General features: G+C 35.5%; 1 protein-coding gene across 5 annotated transcripts in view; it reads right to left on the bottom strand.

Moving 5' to 3' along the window:
• Nbeal1 (neurobeachin like 1) overlaps nt 1-19,606 on the bottom strand; it is a 180,894-nt gene that overhangs the window by 119,263 nt on the left and 42,025 nt on the right. For 4 of the 5 annotated variants that reach the window (XR_012908177.1, XM_075951705.1, XM_075951707.1 and 1 more), the window contains 4 exons: nt 14,538-14,844; nt 11,865-11,971; nt 3,658-3,744; nt 1,174-1,257 (listed from right to left, as the gene is read on the bottom strand). Coding sequence is in view for 4 of the 5 variants with exons in the window: in XM_075951705.1 (XP_075807820.1) it covers nt 1,174-1,257; nt 3,658-3,744; nt 11,865-11,971; nt 14,538-14,844 (585 nt within the window). In the remaining variant the exon portion in view is untranslated. The remainder of the gene's footprint in view (nt 1-1,173; nt 1,258-3,657; nt 3,745-11,864; nt 11,972-14,537; nt 14,845-19,606) is intronic. The other variant, XM_075951706.1, reaches the window with a different exon arrangement.

The following is a 19,606-nucleotide window of genomic DNA, read 5'->3' as shown; positions in this document are numbered from 1 at the left end:
GAGATGTCTCTGTTTCTGGTGGTTCCCATTGCTTCTCTCTGACTCTGCCCTTCTTTTTCCCTGCCTACCTAAGTTCTTCCTTGATATAGGTCTAAAGCAGTTTCTTTATTCATTAACCTATAAAAGCAACACATAGGCAAAAGGACCTCCCAAATCATTTCCCCCTTCCTGTTTAAACAAAAAGGAAGGCTTTAACTTTAACATAGCAAAACTACATATAACAGAATAGGTATCAAGCAAGAATTACAGTTACAATATTTATATTTACTTTATCTTTTATCATAACTAAGGAAAACTATATTATTACTATCTACTCTTCAACTCCATCAAAGACTCCAGAAGGATATAATATTGCCTAAGTGGTGCAGGAGAATTGTCTGTATTCTGTCAATCATATTTTGAATAAACGCTTATTGGACAGAACAGGAAGTATAGGCAGGTCAACCAGACAGGAAGTAGAGGCAGGAGAATTCTAGGAAGGAGAAAGCCCATTCCCCACTCCTGCCCAGATGACTGAAGAAGCAGGATGTGATCTATCCCATTGAGAAAGGTACAGAGCCATGTGGCTAACACAGATAAGAATAATGGGTCAATATAAGTTATAAGAGCTAATAAGTAGCCTGAGCTAATGGGCCAATCAGTTTTATAACATATGGCGATCTCTAGGTGATTTTTTTCTGGGACTAAAGTGCTGGGGGACCAGGCGGGACAGAAATCCCAATGAGCCCGGCCCTCATGTTACACCTCAATAAACAGGAAGTGCATTATGTTGTTTTCATTGATTAATAAAGAAACTGCCTTGGCCTGCTGATAGGGCAGAACTTAAGTAGGCAAGGAAGACAGAACTGAATGCTGAGAGAAAGGAGGCAGAGTCAGAGAGAAGCCATGCATCCACCACCAGAGTAAGACATGCTGCCAAAACTTAGCTGGTAAGCCACTGTCACGTGATGACACACAGATTAACAGAAATGCATTAAACCAAGATGTAAGAGTTAGCAAATAAGAAGTTAGAGCTAATGGGCCAAGCAGTAATTTAGTTAATATAGTTTCTGTGTGGTTATTTTGGAGCTAAGCTAGCCGGGTGGCCGGGACAAACAAGCGGGCTTTGGAATTCACACAACAAAAATTAATATAATAAACATATTTTAAAGCTTAAAAGAATCCACTTCTCACCTTAGCAGCTGGAGAATTCTTCATCACTGCTGTCAAAGCTTGAATTGTTGATACAGCCAAACAATCTAACCGCCCCTGAAATACCTAACAAAGGGAACAGCAAGAAATTAACAAATGTACTCAGGATTTTGTTCACATGGAAACCTTTGTTCTGCAAACCTGAAGAAATAATAACATGCATTGTATTCCTCTTTCTACCAGATGGGTTGTTGAAACAAATTATCTGCAAGAAAAAGTTTCTTAATTAAGAGAAGATACACCACATGTCATGAAGAATGAAGCACATTCACTTAATATTAATTTTTCTGAGGGGGAGGGGAAAAACAAACTTTACACATGCCTTTAAAAAATAATGGACAATCTCAAGAGGAGAGGAGGGAGGTCTGCAATTAGAATTTATACTATGCTTTAATTTCCCTTTAAACATACTTGAACTTACTAGGCTTAAATAGTTAACATGTATAATGAAACAGCTTAAATAACTGTTTGCTTGGTTTCCGAATTTCTACAGAAATGGAAATGATATGGACATATCATCATTAAACAGGCATATCTATTTCTATAAATAATTTGAGGCAAATGATGAAAATGAAATGTGTATATATAAGTAGTGGTATGCTTTGGAGAAGGCAATCTTTCATGTCAAAAGTTTTACGGAAGAATTAAAAACTCACTTGACTTTTATTTAAGATTAATCATAATTATGATATGCATTATATATCATGAGATATTCTCCTAGAGAATAAATCAATAAATACCATCAATAATACTAAAAAAAATAAAAATTAAGAAGTTAAAAATTTAACATGGTTGCTTTATAAGACTTAACTAACCTTTGTAGACTTTATACTAGAAAGCTGGGGTTGTAGAGATGACTCAACAGTTAAGAGCATTGGTGCTCTTGCAGAGGACCTGGATTCAATTCCCAGTACCCGCATGGCAGCTCACAACAGTTTGTAACTCTAGTCCTGGAGGTGTGATGACCTCTCCTGACCTCTGAGGGTACTCCACTCTCACACACTGAGAGACATACTTAAAAATGACTATGATTTAAAAATAAAACATGCAATATTATTATGACCTTAAGCCAGTCACTCACATAATAACATTCTCTTAAAACTCTTTACCTCTTTAGGTTTACTAAGTTCTATTACTTTTTTGTGTGGTACTTAATCTAGAGTCCTGACTTTACACAAGAAAACATCTGTAGTAAACTATAAATTTAAATTCTGTATACACAAGATTCATATGAATAAGATCTGTGGTGGACTTTGTTCAAGAACAAACTAAAAAGACCTCATCATAGCTACCTTTTAAATTACCATAATCTTTTGTAAGAAATTATAATATATTTAAGAAGCCCTTAAGAGAGTATAAATAGAAAGAATCTAAAGCAATAAAGAGCTCTGTGAATCTCTATTTTACACCCATAAATAGAAATCAACAGATTACAATACTCTTTTTCTACAGCTCAGTAAACCTAACATTAAGTGGTGTAGGGAGCAGGCCGCTTGTTTGTCCTGGCCGCCTGGCCAGCTTACATCCAAATTAAACACACAAAAACTGTATTAATTAAAACACTGCTTGGCCATTAGCTCTAACTTCTTATTGGCTGACTCTTAACATATTCGTTTAACCCATCACCATTAATCTGTGTATTGCCACGTGGAAGTGGCTTACCAGAGATTCTAACCAGTGTCCATCTCTGGTGAAGGACCATGGCTTCTCCCTGACTCTGTCTCCTTTCTCCCAGCATTCAGTTTTGTCTTCTCTACCTACCTAAGTTCCATCCTATCAACTAGGCCAAGGCAGTTTCTTTATTCATTAACCAATGAAAGCAATAAACAAACAGAAGGAACTCCTACACCAATTAAAATAGTTTTAACAAAAGATATATAAATTCTCTAGCAAACTATGTTGAGGAAAAAAAGCAAATTTACAGGTAGGTTTTTGGTTTTCCCCAATTTAATTTACCAAATACATTTTGATATTCCAATATAGGGTTGAATTTTTGAGAACAGAAAAAATAAAATTGTATGCTAAACTAATATTCAAGGGGCTCATCTTCTTCTTCCCTTCCTCCAAGATTCAGGTTGTCCATTAAATTATAATCATTATGTCAATAAGAAGAAAAGAATCAAGATATTGACAATGACTGTGCATATTCAGAAACAACGCCCTCACGTCCCAATACACCACAGTGCTTAGAAAAAGAAGCCCCTCGAACAAAGGCATCACCAGGTGGGTCAACAGTGATACTGGGATCCATTCCTGTACTTTTTATCTTCCCAAATTGAAAAAAGGCACACATTAACACAGAATTGTAATGAAGTTTTATCTTTTAATTGTAATAATCCTCAAAAATAAATAATTACTAGAATCAGAGGGTTTTTTTTTGAAAAATAAGAAGAAAAGCACAGGAATAGTTAACCCATTGACTGATTCTGGACTTCAGCTGAAACAAGATGCAGGCTTTGTAGATACCTGGTCCTCACTTATCTCTGTCAGTAATTGGTTGGCAAGGTCTTTTTCGTTCTTGTCTGCTACCATACTGTGAGCATTTAAAAATAGCTGTTAAAAACAGAGACAAGAATAATGGAAAAAGAACATTAAATTGTTACCTAAAAGCAGAATGAGGTCCAACTGGAATTTCATGTCTCTTGAAAACTAATCCAAGAATCCACATATGAAGTACATCCCTTCCAGAAATAGCTGCTTTCTGAATAACAATTTTATAGCAGTTTACACAGTATATAATGGCTGTAGATATGATTCTCCTTTCAAACTCACAGTAAGAACTAACAATAGATTAATATTCCCAAATTATTAAAGAAACAAGAAAGAATGACACTCAGAAAAGTAAACTGCTACTGAGCTAGATAAAAGATACTTCAGTAAATAATGATGGGTTTATAAAATCCTACTAAGCTAACATTAAAAGGAACTCTTTCCAAAAATACTTCTCAGAGTCTCAAAGAGACTAGTATATAGCTTGACAAAGAAAATCAGTATACAGCACTGACTGCCCAAGTTTATCTGACCTCACATCTTGTTAAAAAATATTCTTCACCTGAACCTACTTCATATTTTACTTTGTAGTCCCTAAAGTAAACTGGGGAAATCTCTGGCACACATGGTATGCTTTAAGTTTTTTTTTTAAGATTTATTTACTTATTTACTTGTTTGTTTATTTATTTATTATGTGTACCTGCATGTATCTCTCCCTGAAGGTCAGAAGAGGGCACCAAATCTCACTAAAGATGGTTGTGAGCTACCATGTCATTGCTGGGCATTGAATTTAGGACCTCTGAAAGAGCAGCCAATGCTCTTAACCTCTGAGCCATCTCTCCAGTCCCATGCTTTAAGATTTTTAAAAACTTGTTATCATTATAGTGGATGCATATATGTGCGGGCATAAAAGGAATGAAGGCATATGCCACAGTGTACATGGGGAAGTCAAAGGCTTTAGGGAAAAAGTTCCCTCCTTACACCTTTACATGAGTTCCACAGATCAAACTCTGATAAATGGGTCAAACACAGATCTAACACTTGTCATTTGAGTGACAAATCCCTTTACCAAATGAGCTGTACCACTGGCCCGTGACTATTCTATTTTACATGAATCAAAGGCATTAGGTACTTTACTTTTAGTGTCTTAACTCAGCATCCAAAAAGATTTTGGCTTCTGTCAACTCAATGGGGAGAAAGAAATTTCAAATGAAAGTGAAATGGAGAAAAAGGTTTATAAAGAAATTAACATTAGGGAAAGACTATAGAAGACAAAACCAACTTCTTTAAAGATAGCTCTGCCCTCCAATATTCTAGTAAGGATATTGGTAAATATTGACCTTTGGCTAAAAACAGTAAGGACAAAGAGCCATGACTGCAGCTTCTTCATCCTTGATGATGGTGAGATCAAGCTTCCCTGGGACCATATTTCTAAAGAAACTTCCTCCTTAGAAAAGAACCTTGTTCAGTATGATAACAAAAGAATTTTTGCCAATTTATGGCTTAAATAAATATAAATATTAATATATGTCTAGACTTGATCAGATATATGCACAAAATTATGGGCAACTAGAACAGACTATCTTAGACTGGATCATTTATAATAGAATTATTTTCTTCCTTGCAGTTCTAAGAACTAGAATGCCCACTATTTAGAGATCTACATTTGATGAAGACTTTGTCATCCTCTTGTGGAAGACAGAATACAGGCAATTACAGCCTCTTGTTAGAGGACATACAGTGGACAAAAGCCCTTTGATAATTAGTTCTCCCCATTTGGACCACCTCCCAATATTTCTGTGTTGAATGTTAGTTTCTGATGCCTGCTTATAGGAGACATTCAAACCATAGCAACATCCAAAGTACAGTTTCCAGTCCCAATACGATAATAGTGCTGATGTAGAAGCTGGAAGGAGGGAATGTTATATGGTTTCTTTGAGTAGATTTGAGGAGACTTAGTCTATTATAGTTGTCTTCGGTATCTATGGGTTCTATATTATTTCATCCAGCCACAGAAAGAAAATATGTGAACAAAAAGAATGCATGGGTTGAACATAAATATACCTTTTCTTAGAATTATTATCTAAGCAATACAGTATAACAATTACAATCATAGCATTTATGTTAAATTAAAAATTACATAAGTAGTCTAGAAGTGATTGTAGGGGTTAACTCAGATAGTGCTGTCTACAAAAGAAAACATTCTCTCATTTCTTTAATTCATTTGGATTAAAAAAGTAAACTTTTTTCAGGTTATATTTTCTACAAAATCCTCCACTTTTGCATGATGGTGCTGTGAAGTGTCCACTTAAAAACTGTTTGGAAGTCTGGATACTGTCCTCAAGGTAGCAATGTGAACAGCATGAGTTGGAGGCTATGCTCCGGATTTAGTAAGCTCCAGATTCCAAGGACTCCCAATCACTATTCAGTCAGTAGATCTTGGTCAATCAGAAAAAGGAGGCTGTGTTTAGGATGAAATTTTTATTTCTATACCCAATTATGTCATGAACCAAGTAAAATAAAAACATTTTTATTTTTTGAAAAAAAAAGAAATTAACAGCATCCTAATAAGTAATTTCTTAGGAAATGATGTTATTTCAGAAAATAGAAAAAGTTCAATTACATGTATAAATGAGAGTATAAACTGGGCAGCAGTAGAGTGTAATACTGGATGCAAGAGTATATGTAATGCTTAATGCAATAACAGGCTTTGGAAACAGGGCTTTGGAATCAGAGAACTTGATTTGCATCTTGGTTTTATTCAACTTCTTGAGTATTTGAATTGAATTTGTACTACCTAACCTGGCAAAATCTCTAAACAATCCTTAGTATCATTAAGAGTGTGTATGTGTGGTGCTAAAGCTCAAACTTAGGGCCTCATGCATATTTAGGAAGGTGCTCTATAAATGAATTATATCCCCTGTTCTTTGCTACTTCTACAAGCTTATTTATCTAAAATGGGATTATCTTATCAAATAATTCTGCAGGTTAAGCGATATATAATCTATAGTAGTTTATTTACATGTCTACCACATAATAGGGATTTAAAAAATGAAAGCCAATATTAGGAGGAAAATTATATATGATACTGATTTCTTTATTACTCAAGTGTAAAGGAATGGGGATGCTCAGACAAAAGTAAAATTAAGTAGTCTCCAGGGTCAGGTATATAACTCACTAATAAAGCACAACCCTAACAGGCAAAGGCCCCCAAGTCTGATTCTTACTATCACAAAACAGAAGCTACCACACCAGCCTACACAAAGAATTTGTTTGTTTATTTGTTTTTGTTTATCAAGACAGGGTTTTTCTATGTAGCCCTGGCTGTCCTGGAACTCACTCTGTAGACCAGGCTGGCCCTGAATTCTGCCAACAGAGTGTGGGTTTAAAGGCATTCACCATCACTGCCCAGCCCACATAATACTGTTAAAGTTCTTGGTCTTAAAATAGAAAGTATAACTCTAATAATTTAAGACAAAGAAAGCACAAAATTTCAGCCAAGATGAGGGTTTTAAATCCTTCCTATTACTAATGACAGGTTGTTTTTTTCTTATAGTTAAAATATCATTGAATTATCAAAATGCATTGTACAAAACTAAAAGAATTACCAAAATATTCAACATTCATCACATCTAAGCATAAAAGTCTAATATATGATAGCATGCAATATATATTTTACACATATATAAGAAGTTTATATTATAATGAAACTTAGATGCCAAAGACAAAGCCTTTACACAGGTTCTTGGGAAACGAACACATATTTAAATCGGTGACTACCATACACAAAGATGCCAAAGAAGCTACCAGCAGTATAGGTCAACAAGTGGATCAGTATGTAAACAAATACTTGCTGGACAAGCACAACAACCTAAGTTCCATTCCCAGATGTCCTCTGATCTTCAGATGCATATTTTGGGATATGTGCACACATTTATATCACACAGATACACACACACAAACATATACACAATGAGTTTTCAAAGAAAAACTACCAACATCAGTCTAAAATTTTCCACCAATGCATAAATTATTTCTGCTATTTGACAGCTTTAATTGGAGTATTTCCATTGAGTATTGATGTTTAAATAGTAAAATCATCTTGATTGTGCATTACTGCATAAAACAGACTAAATGATTTGTTTATTAAAAGTAACAACAAAATGATACAGAAACAAATATGCAATTCATTTTGAAACTTAAATTTTCACAAGATTCCAAGTATTTTTATACATTGAGAAATCCTAACTATGTTCATAAGATGTTATATCAATAAACACTATAATTGTCACCAGGCAGCGGTGGCACACATCTTTAATCCCAGTACTCAGGAGGCAGAAGTAAGTGAATCTCTCTAAGTTAAAGGCCTGCATGGTCTACAAAGCAAGTTCCTGGACAGTGAAATTGTAATACAGATAAACCCTGTCTTGAAAAACCAAACCAAACAAAACAACAAAAATTAAAAAAAAAACCCAAAACTTATAATTGTCTTATATTTAATACACAGTCAATATTTGATACTAGTTAAAAATCAATAATCCTGAATGAGAAACAAATTTGTAGTAATTATATATTATAATGAACTTAAAGTCAGAAAACATGAGTATAAAAATCCTAGTTCCAACAATTATTAGATCAAGAGTTAGTAATTTAACACCTCAGGGCATTATTTCTTCACTTATATAATGAGTAAATTTGAAAATTTATTTTAAAGATTTAATTTTAATGTTTAAAACAATTACTGCCTGAATGGCGAAATTTCTTTAATGTTGGGTGTGGAACCCTTATGCTTCTGGTAGGAATATTAATTAGTACAGTCTAAAGGGAAACAGTATGGACTTATCTCAAAAAACTAAGAATAGAACTGTTATATGATCCAGTTCTCCCACTTCTTGGTATATATCTAAGGAAATAAGATCAATGAACAAAGGACACTCGAATGCTTGTTACTATGCTGGACTATGTACAACAGTTAGGAGAATAACCAGCCCAGAAGTGTGTCAACCATCGAACGGACAAAGAAAATATGGCACACCATATAATGTGGTATTAATGTTAACCAAAGGGAAAAAAATTTAAATTCTGTCACCTGAAGCAAAGTGAATGAAATATAATACGAAAGACATAGACAAGTGCCACATGTTCTCTCTCATATACGGGGAAAAAAAACAAACAAAAAAGCAATTGATTCAAGTAGAAGAGGAACTACTGAGAATTCGGAAGGATGTGGGGGTGTTGGCGGCAAGGGCAGAAGAATGGGTAAACATGATCAAACAGCAAAGATGGTCATAAGTACTACATGAATCCCAAATGGAGAAAACTACTGAAAGGGAAGGGACTTGTCCAAAGGCCTGGCTTTCCCTCCTGAAAATCATTTCTTCTTTGGTATTTTCAATTTCAAAGAAAAATGTAGTAAGTGACATAAAATATTTAACTTTTTCAAAGCTAGCACTTGGGAAGCTGAGGCAGGTAGATTGCTATGAACTTCAAAGACAGTCCCACAGAAAGTTAGAGGCAAGCCCAGGCTATAGAGTGAGGCCCTACCTAAAGAACAAGCACAAGAGCTGTAACTATGAAACATGGCTGTCGTGAAACAAGTACAGTCATGTGCTATATGACGACATTTTAGTAAATAACAGATCACTATTTGACAGTGATCCTATGAGATTCTATCACATGGTGAGTTATATCTATCTTAGTTTGAGGAAGTACACTTGGTGATGTCCATCGTAAAGATGTATTTCTTGGACTGTATAACTCTGTAACACGTAACTGTGAGGTCATCATTCTGGTTAGCTATGAGAAAAAAAACACTGTTCATACTAGACTTATTCATATAATAAAGAGAAGTTCATCTTGGCAAATTTAGGGTGAGGGTGTGGGGATTAAAGACATGAGCCACCAACACCTGCTAAATCCAGATTCTTTTAATAATACACGAGATAACTTACTGATGCTATCTTCCTAAGTGAGAAAGTCATACTGTCTTTACAATAAAAGTGTTTTATATATTTCTGTTGTGCATTTTCATCTCTCTATAATATTTTTCACATAAATAATATTTAAAAGACATAAGTTTTCGGGGAAGAGACAGAAATCGTTAATAAATAAATACATTAAAAAAAAGACATAAGGTTTAAAATAAAACACAGGAGGTAAGATATGTTGACAAACCAGTATTCAGGAGTTTTGGACAACTTCTAAAATTTTTATTATTACAGACTTCATCAATATATTAAATGCATTTTCTGCTCTATTTAACTATATTATTATTATAAAGTAAGAAATGAATATTAAAAAATTTCAAAGAGGGGGCTGGAGAGATGGCTAAGTGGTTAAGAGCATTGCCTGCTCTTCCAAAGGTCCTGAGTTCAATTCCCGGCAACCACATGGTGGCTCACAACCATCTGTAATGAGGTGTGGTGCCCTCCTCTGGCCTGCAGACATACATGAAGACAGAATATTGTATACATAATAAATAAATAAATATTTTAAAAAAATTCAAAGATGTACCGTTTTACAGTGAGAAAAACAAAAATCCTTACTGAGTAATATTAGAATCAACCAACTGTTTTCAACTAGGAAGTAGAAGAATTAATAGAACTATGGAGCAGTTTCATTTCTAACCTTTCTAAAAACTTTTGATAAAATCTTGAATCCATGGGCATACAATATGAAGGGCAGAAACTTTAACTGTTGTGCCCTCACTCTCTCAAACTGCTGTTACAAGTATGAACTGGTAAATAGTAACAACAGTGAAAAGCAACCTAACAACATGTATCATGAGTCTTAACAGGGTTCCTATTATTTTTAGCTCTCTATATTTGCTATTTAGTTGCAACTTTTTAATACAAATTTTCCTACTTTTAAAAACATTTGGGTCTAGTCTATGCCCTACGACTAGGTATTCTACAAAAAATAGAGTTCCATTTATAAAACTTCAAAGTGTTATCTGAAGGAGGGCAGAAATGGGTCCATGCCTTTAAACCCAGCTCTTGGGAGGCAGAGGCAGGTGGATGCCTGTATTTGAGGCCAGTCTCAAAAAAGAGTATCTGATTTTTTTTTTTTAAAGGAGGCTGGGAAGATGACTCAGTGAATACAAGTGCTTGCCACACAACATGAGGACCTTGACTCTATCTGTATGTTCTAGAGAAATAGTGAATCAAGAAATCAGTAGTCCATGACTTTAAATGGTCCTAAATATATATGTATCAATGTCTGTTGGAAAATAAAATATTTCCTAAACTAAAATATCATACACAAATATCACATGAGCTTTACTATCTTCAGACAATTATAAATAATATAATTCCTATCTTCAATTAAGAAAAAACCTGTCCCCATGTAGACAGTGAGTAGATTGCTTTAACAGATTTTTCTGAGCTTGGAGAATTTAAATATCGGCCTAGTTCCTAGACCAGAATGTATGAACTGAATGCTGCTGCCCTCTTCCTAGCCTAGGCTGAGTTAGTGAGAGCGTGAGAGGCAGAGTACCCAGTGATACTTACACACCATCAGAGAGGACAGCCTTGGCTGGAGTCCTACCTCTGTCTCTCACTGGGTCTGTGATCCTGGACAAGGTATAAATCTTTGTGCCTCGCTTTTCTCACCTCTAAGATGGGGTGAGTATATATGTACATATGCTAATATAGTCTAGTTTTATAATGATAATTAAATCAGTTTATCTGGCAAAAAAGATAAAAGTTGACAATATAATGAAATGCAAACACAAATTATCAATAAAATTTTTTGCAATGGCATGCTCAAATCTGAATCAAAACAAACCTTTGTTATTGTTTTTGTTTGTTTTTTGATTTTTTGAGACAGGGTCTCACTATGTAGCCCTGACTGTCCTAAAACTCACTACATAGACAAGTCTGGCCTCAAACTCCCAGAGATCCACCTGCCTCTGTCTCCTAAGCACTGAGATCAAAAGCATGCCCTACTAAAACAATAACATTTTAAAAAGTCATAAACAATGCCAACAAGATGGCTCAGAAGGATAAGGCACTGCTGCCAAGCCTGAAAACCTGAGTTTAATCCTGAAGTCCTACATGCTAAAACAGAACCAACTCCCACAAGTCTGACCTCCACATTTATGCTGTGGCACACATCCCCGTACACAAATAAGTAAATAGGCAAAAAAAAATGTTCATAAATATAAAAAGTTGATAATATAGTACCTTGCAGTTCTGTAGAAGTCGTATGAGATGTTCAAAGCAATTACTGTTAAGGAAAATGGCCTGAAGAACAGGCCTGTCTGCGCAGTCTAACATGGCTGTGATGGTATCTACAAATTAAAAACAAAAATGACTCATGTAAAAGTAAAACTTTGGGATAAAACATGTATCGTCATCTTTTAAAGTTAGGCTTTGCAGTTGGCAGAACAGATGCAAATTAACTGGGAAATAGTGTAGATAAGGAACAGAAAACAAAAGTTGTAAAGAAAAGTGAACATTTTCATACTTTATAGTTCAAGCTAGTTTAAACTGTACATATGACTGGCAAATATTTTTTAGCAAACTGCTTATTTGTTCTTTCATAAAACTCATCCTGTGTCTGATTCGCTATTAATAAGCAATATCTGGGGGCTGGAGAGATGGCTCGGAATTTAAGAGCACTGGCTGCTCTTCTAGACGTTCAATTCCCAGCAGCCACATGGTAGCTCACAACCATCTATAATGAGATTTGATGCCCTCTTCAGGCATGTATATGAACATAATAAATAAATAAATCTTTAAAAAATAAGCGATATTTGTTTATGTTATTTACTATATGGTCTATGAAAACATAATATTTATCTCTCAGTTCCTACTGTGGAGATAATCCATTTGAAAAATCAAAAGATATCTGGCATGGCAAATATCATAGTTTCTAATAAAAAAAAAGAATTCATTCCAACAGAGAATCAAACTAATTTTTAAATTTACAACTTATAATTACTATCAAAAAAATAGCTGGGTGGTGGTGGTGCTCACCTTTAATCCCAGCACTTGTGAGGCACAGGCAAGTGGGTCTCTGAGCTGGTAGCTAGCCTGATCTACAGAGTGAGTTCCAAAACAGTTGAGACTACCCAGAGAAACCCTGTTTTGGAAAACAAACAAACAGAACTATAGAAAATGACATTATAGCATATGAACTAAAAACTCTACAAAACTATTCTTTTATATAAACAAATGAAATGATTCATTTTCAATGAGATTTTTATCTGTTATAGTTCTAAATTAATACATGTACATATAAATATATATGCCAAATCATTAACTGTTTTTTATATCTAGGTGGTGAGATATAAAAACTTTTTTTGATGTTGTTTTTCGATATAGGGTTTCTCTGTATAACTGCCGTGGCTGTCCTGGAACTCAGTTTGTAGATCAGTCTGGCCTCAAACTCACAGAGATCTGCCCGCCTCTGCCTTTTGAGTGCAGGAATTAAAGGCTTGCACAACCACTGCACTACTGACACGTAAAAACTTTCATTTTCTTTTTTCTTACTAAGTTTCCTAGTTTAGTGGTAATGACAACATCTGCCTCTGAAATGAGTAGTTCTTTAACAATCTAACACAGGGAACACAACAAGAATCATATAAAGTGCCGATCACAATTTACAACATACTGAACTGTCATTATGGGCTCCAACAGTGAAACTTTAAAAGCCAGTATGCAAAATGACCATGAGACACTTGAGACATTGATGGGAAATGGCAGGCTGTGGGTCTACATCTTATCTGGTGCTCTATTTCACACCACAAAAATTACTAAGAAAAGGGTTCTGGAGAGATGGTTCAGCAGTTAAGAGCACTGTCTACTACTCTTCCAGAGGTCCTGAGTTCAATTCCCAGCAACACATAATCATCCATAGTGAGGTCTAGTGCCCTCTGCTGGCCCTCAGGGATACGTGCAGACAAAACACTATAAACATAATAAATAAATCTTTAAAAAAATTACTAATATAAAAGGAAACATTTATTTTTGTATTAAGTTATATATATATATTACTTGTAGTTATTGGTGTTCCAAATATTTACATATATATATAAAACTATCAAAGGGAATTTAGACGAACAATGAAAAATAAGCAATGATCAACTGATATGTTTAATACCAGTTCTGGGGTCTGGAATGCGCTTGCAGCATCACTACTTTTTGGCATGCATTATTCTCTCTTCAGGATCACAAAGAGAATGGGCCTGTAGTATTCATGCCAGTTCTACTCAGTAGGAGCTGAGATACTTCAGGAAAATTACTGAGTATCTGACTCCATTAGAAAGGAATAATGAGTATGAGTCACCTATTGAATGAAACAATGGATACAGAGTATGTAATATACTGATACACTGTAACTAAAACAAAAAATCATCATCAAACTGATTAGGGAGTTTGCAAAGTACAGAGACCAGATATAGTTGCACAGAGACACAAAACAACCAACACAAAGAGAAGAAAAAGAGACAAAGACACAAGGGTTCTCTGGGACAACTAGATTTTCTGTCCTAAAGAATAGAAATGTTAGAGAGGCATTTATTTAGTTAATTTTTATCATAAGTAAAAGAATATAAATAATATCTTTAAAAAATTCTTCTTCTTGGCAATTTTAGTCATAACTTTCTTTTTAACAGACACACTTTATTGGATTATACTTCCAAAACAGAATAGACAAGTAAAAATGTAAAAATGATAAAGTAAAAATGTAAACAAATCAGTTCCATACTAATCATTTGGAAGTCAAAAATATAAATATACATTACTTGAACTAAACAGTCAATATTTTTAATACAGCAGACTGCATTTCAAAAGAAACTGAGAATAAAAAAGCAAAAATGAACTGAGGGAAGGAAATCTTTATTGAATACTTACTGAGCATCTTAATCTGCAGAACTATGAACTGGCTTTCCCACCGCATGGACTTCCTCTGTTTAGGTAAAGCTGAGTGATCTGAATTGAGCAATTTAAAATAGTTCTCCAGTACGGTACTGGTTTCCACCTGACGCTGGTCAGAACTGCTAGTAAGAAGGATATGTACCACTTGTGTCAGGCATTTCAGAGTTAGTTCTCTCTTCCTACCCACTTCCTCAGGATCTCCTTCCTCCCATGAATCACAATCAGACAAAACTCGCATGAGAACTTCCATGGTGGCTGGAGAAATTGCTTGCAAAGCATTCCTCTGAAACATTAAAAACAATAAAACATGAAATGAAATCTAAAGGTTTTACATATTTGCAATAGCAGAGAATTAGTAAGCCTATGGGTAACTTTTTCTTTTAAATAAATTAACAAAGTTATTAACAGATATATTTGATAAACACTGCAAATGTTACTTGTATTGAGGCCTTATTTTGTTCACTACTAATCTGAAGTTCAACTTCACCTTCTTTGCCGCTAAAAGACACCATGTAAGATGGTTTTGCTCAAAAAACCAGAGGACAAAGACTATAAAAGGGCTATTTCTTTACAAATGGAAAGGGGTTTCTTTCTTTCCTTTTCCATCCTGGAGAGCAGACACAATGCTTAGAACCACCTTACACTAAAGTAGATACAACACAAGCATTAAATTGTAGGCAGTGTACAGAAAGTAAAACAGGACACACAAAGGATCTTAGCCCATGAACATTTCTCAGGGTTTCCGTACCCACTGCTGGTGTGAAAAGACCTTCTGTATATGTGCTGCTTTTATTGGCTAATAAAGAAGCTGCTTTAGGCAAATGGCTTAACGGAGTAAAGTCTGAAAGAGATATATAGAGAGAGTAGGTGGAGTCAGAGAGCCATGGAGCTGCCAGAGAAGAAAGGTGCAAGCTGCCAGCCAGAACCTCAAAGGTATGCCAAAAGCCTCATGGCAAAATATAAAATAATAGAAATGGGTTAACCAAAGATATAAAAGCTAGCTAGCAATACACTTAAGTGATTGGACAAACAGCGATTTAAATAAAATAGCTTCTGAGTGATTATTCCATGGTCCTGGCAGTCGAGAACAAACAAGTGGTCTCCACCAACAAATTGGGGCCAACGTGGCCAACTAAATCTACTTAAAACGTAAGAAAGTTTGGGAAGAAATTCTACGCAGCTCCTTTAAAAGGGGTCTTCCTGATTCGGTGATTTATACCACTGGAAAAAAAAAAAACTGAGTGGTTTTGAAATGGAAGCTTCCTGGTTTGTGCTGCCAGCATGAACTCTGGCTCTTTTAAGAGGACAAGCACTTGAATGGGGTTTGTGGGCTTCTAGTGTACTGTAAGTTACTTGGTGGAAGCATGGGCCAACAAGCTACCAGAGTTGAAGTGGTGAGCGTGGCTTCCACCCGGCATTCTCAGAGGCAATGAATGGACCTCCACCACATTGGACTGGGCTGAATCAAAAGGCTACGAAGCATTGGCCCTAGCTATGCCCACTTAGCATTTAAAAAGGGGGGGGGGGTTCTGGTCAGGAAATAATTACAGATATGCAATAAAGACAAAATCAGACAAAAAAGACCTGTAAACTGTTCACAATGCTGGAAAAATGTACATAGGTTTGGGACAGAGAAGAAAAAGAATATAGAGAGTTATAAAAAAAAAAGTAAGTAGTTTTAAAAAATAAAATGAAGTCTTTAAAGAGGCAGAGTAAACTTGTAGAAAAATAATAAAGTAAGAAAAATAAGCCACATAACAATGAAATATACACAAAAATTCTGGATTATATGCACTATTATGTTTCCTTTAAATTTTTTGACTGTGAAAGAGCTAAGTACAGAGCAACATTTCATTGTACAGGCTGCTAAGATAAACTAACATACATAATTGACAAGTATCTTAATTTCAAAATATGGGTCGAAAGGAAAAATGCTTTGGAAAAGAGGTTCTACTTGCTTCCACAGAGGATGAGAACCTATGGATCTCTTCTAGACTAATGTGGTTAGATGAACCAAGACTCCACTGAAAGGATGCCATTAACAACCCCCAAAATACTTTGCCCAACAAAAAGCAGGAAGCACTTTGGAGAACTATGCCCAAATTCCTAAATATTGTTTATAAATATTTGTTTACATTTAAAGGAGAATGTGCTATAGAAATTTTCATTGGCATGGAACTCGGTTTATTGATATAAATTTAAGGTCAATGTTGTTATATGTATACTATATATTTCAGATCTTGATTAAGGTCTCATGTTTGTGCATCTCATTAAAAATGTAATGTATAATTTAAAAATACAGGTTAACAGATAATCATCTGTAATAGTCTAGCTTATAGTTATGTTAAATTTTCTAGATGTACAGAGACACATTTCAGATGAGCAGTTATTCTTCAAACCTTTCAAAGTCCTACAGAATATGACATTTAAAATGTTTTAAGAACTTAGGACTTTTCATGGCAGTGAGACACGTCTGCTCCTGGAAGCACCAAGCTACTCCAAGAGGATGATGGGCATCAAAGAGGCTCCTCATGGAGTGAGGAGTTTGTTACCCATTGGGGAAAGAAACTGTTCTTGCCTTAACTGTTTGACTGGACTTGCAAGAGCCAGAGAACCGCCTAAAGAAGGTGAGACAGTCCTTCAGGGTCCCTGCTTCATGAAAGAGTCTGCCAAACATTCTGCAGGACACAGAAGAAAGCGACTGACAAACGGACAATATAGGCAGAACTGTCTTTGAAATTTCCTGCTTCATGGAACAGTCTGCTGGATACTATGGGCCAGTAGTCTGGGCTGAAGATGGATGCTCAAATGATACAGAAGATCTGTGGGTGACTATCCATATAGCGAGATGTCTCTGTCATTTCTAGAGACTTGAAAGTGGCTTACAATACACTTCCTGTTTACTCAGGTAATATATCCATCTGTAGTCCTTGATGGAGTTGAAGAATAGATATAGTTTTCCTTAGTTATGATAAAGTAGACGTAAGTATTGTAGTTATAATTCTTGCTTGATACCTTTTTTATGTAATTTTACTATGTTAAAGTTAAAACCTTCCTTTTTATTTAAATAGAAAAGGGGAAATGGTGTGGGAAGTCCTTCCACGTGTTGCTTTTATTTAATGAATAAAGACACTGCTTTGGCCTGTGATAGGGCAGAGCAGAGTTAGGCATGGAAAACTAAACTGCTGGGAGAAAGCAGGCAGAGTTGCAGGATGCCAGGTAGCCGCCGCCAGAGACAGATGTGATGGACCCTTGCTATTAAGCCACCGCCACATGGTGATACACAGATTAAGAGAAATGGGTTAGCCAAAGACAGAAGAGCTAGCTAGCAATGCGCCTAAAATATTAGCCAAGCAGTGATTTAAATAATATAGGACGGGGCACACAGAAACTTCCGCCAATACACTGCATACATTTAAATTTCTTAACTAAATTTAAAACATCAGTGTTACTAGATTTTATGTTATAGAACTAAGTCCATTCCAAATGACTTGGGTTTGTAAATGACTGACACATTAATGACTGATTTTATAATTATTTCTGAAGCTCCTTTTTTTAAAAGAATATTTATTTATTTATTATGAATACAATATTCTGTCTGTGTGTATGCCTGCAGGCCAGAAGAGGGCACCAGACCCCATTACAGATGGTTGTGAGCCACCATGTGGTTGCTGGGAATTGAACTCAGGACCTTTGGAAGAGCAGGCAATGCTCTTAACCTCTGAGCCATCTCTCCAGCCCTGAAACTCCTTATGCTGAGTAGTTGCTATTAAAATGAAATGAAACCAGGCTTTATAGCAAAGGTCTATAATCCCAGATCCGTGGGGAAGTTAAGGCAAGAGAACCAATAAGTTCATACCTTGCTTGGGCTACAAAGCAAGTTTGAGACTAATATAGACAATTTAGTGAGACCCTGTCCCAAAATTTAATTGTGACAAAAAGGAGAAGTTATACAGTTCAGTGCTATAGCAGTGTCTAGCACATATGAAGTCCTAGGTTCACTGTCCAATAATGCAGGAGAAAAACAATATGTAACAAAAATAATTGTGCAATAACAGTCCATAGGTCACTCAGTCTTACTTTTACCAATAATAATAATAACAGATAATATTATGGAAGAAAGTACTGATGGCATTAACCAGTATTTGATCTCCCCTAAAAATCTAGACTTTTAGAAACCAGAATGTTTTTCCTGGATACATGGCTACCAACAATATAGATCATACTGCCTATTTCCCCTGCTGATAAGAAGGCTCAGGAAATGAATTTTATCATCTGGACACATTTGGTCCTTTTACATGACAATGCCCGAGTTTGGTAAATGAGACACGGGACTGAGCAGATGCAGTGTCGCACTTCTCTAGTTCCAGCACCTGAGAGGCAGAGGCATGCAGATCTGATCTACAAAGTGAGTTCCAAGCCAGCCAGGGCTATATAGTGAGACCTGTGTAAGAAGAGAAGGGGGACGGAGGGAAGGAGGGAGAATGAAGAAATGAGAGATCAGTATCTCCTGAAAAGAGTTTATGTCAGTATCTGTCATGACCCCATTTTTGTGCTCCAAATGTCCGACATTATGGTCAAAACACTGGCAGCTACTAACAAACTGACGTTCAGAAGGAATCAAGAGTCTCTGAAGAGCCTGAACTGTTTACTAACTTTTTATTTTCTTTCTTTCCCCTCAAGCGCTAGGGACTAAACCCAGGGCGACCATATGCTAAGTGTATGCTGCATCACTAAGCTACATTTCCAACTCCACAATTGCAGGTTTTGATTCAGAGACAAACATAAACTAAATTAAGCTTGGATTATTTCATTATTATACTGCAAATAATAAATCAGATACAATTCTAACCTCCTTCATTCTTACAAGCACAGGCCACTTTTGCTCATTGTTTTACCAAGAGTATGTGTCCTTTAGTCCTTATATAAATCCTGTTAATATCACTGTTTGCACATTGTAAGTATGTAATCTAAAGACAAATAATTTGAGTTCAACCTCTGTGAGACAGACTTGTTTCAAATCTAGGATAACCCTAGCATCCTTA

The sequence above is a fragment of the Microtus pennsylvanicus genome, chromosome 17 (genome assembly GCF_037038515.1).
Source record: "Microtus pennsylvanicus isolate mMicPen1 chromosome 17, mMicPen1.hap1, whole genome shotgun sequence".
In the NCBI taxonomy this organism is placed as follows: Eukaryota; Metazoa; Chordata; class Mammalia; order Rodentia; family Cricetidae; genus Microtus; species Microtus pennsylvanicus.
The sequence above is the reverse complement of the archived record's forward strand: the minus strand, read 5'-3'. Positions and strand labels throughout refer to the sequence as shown.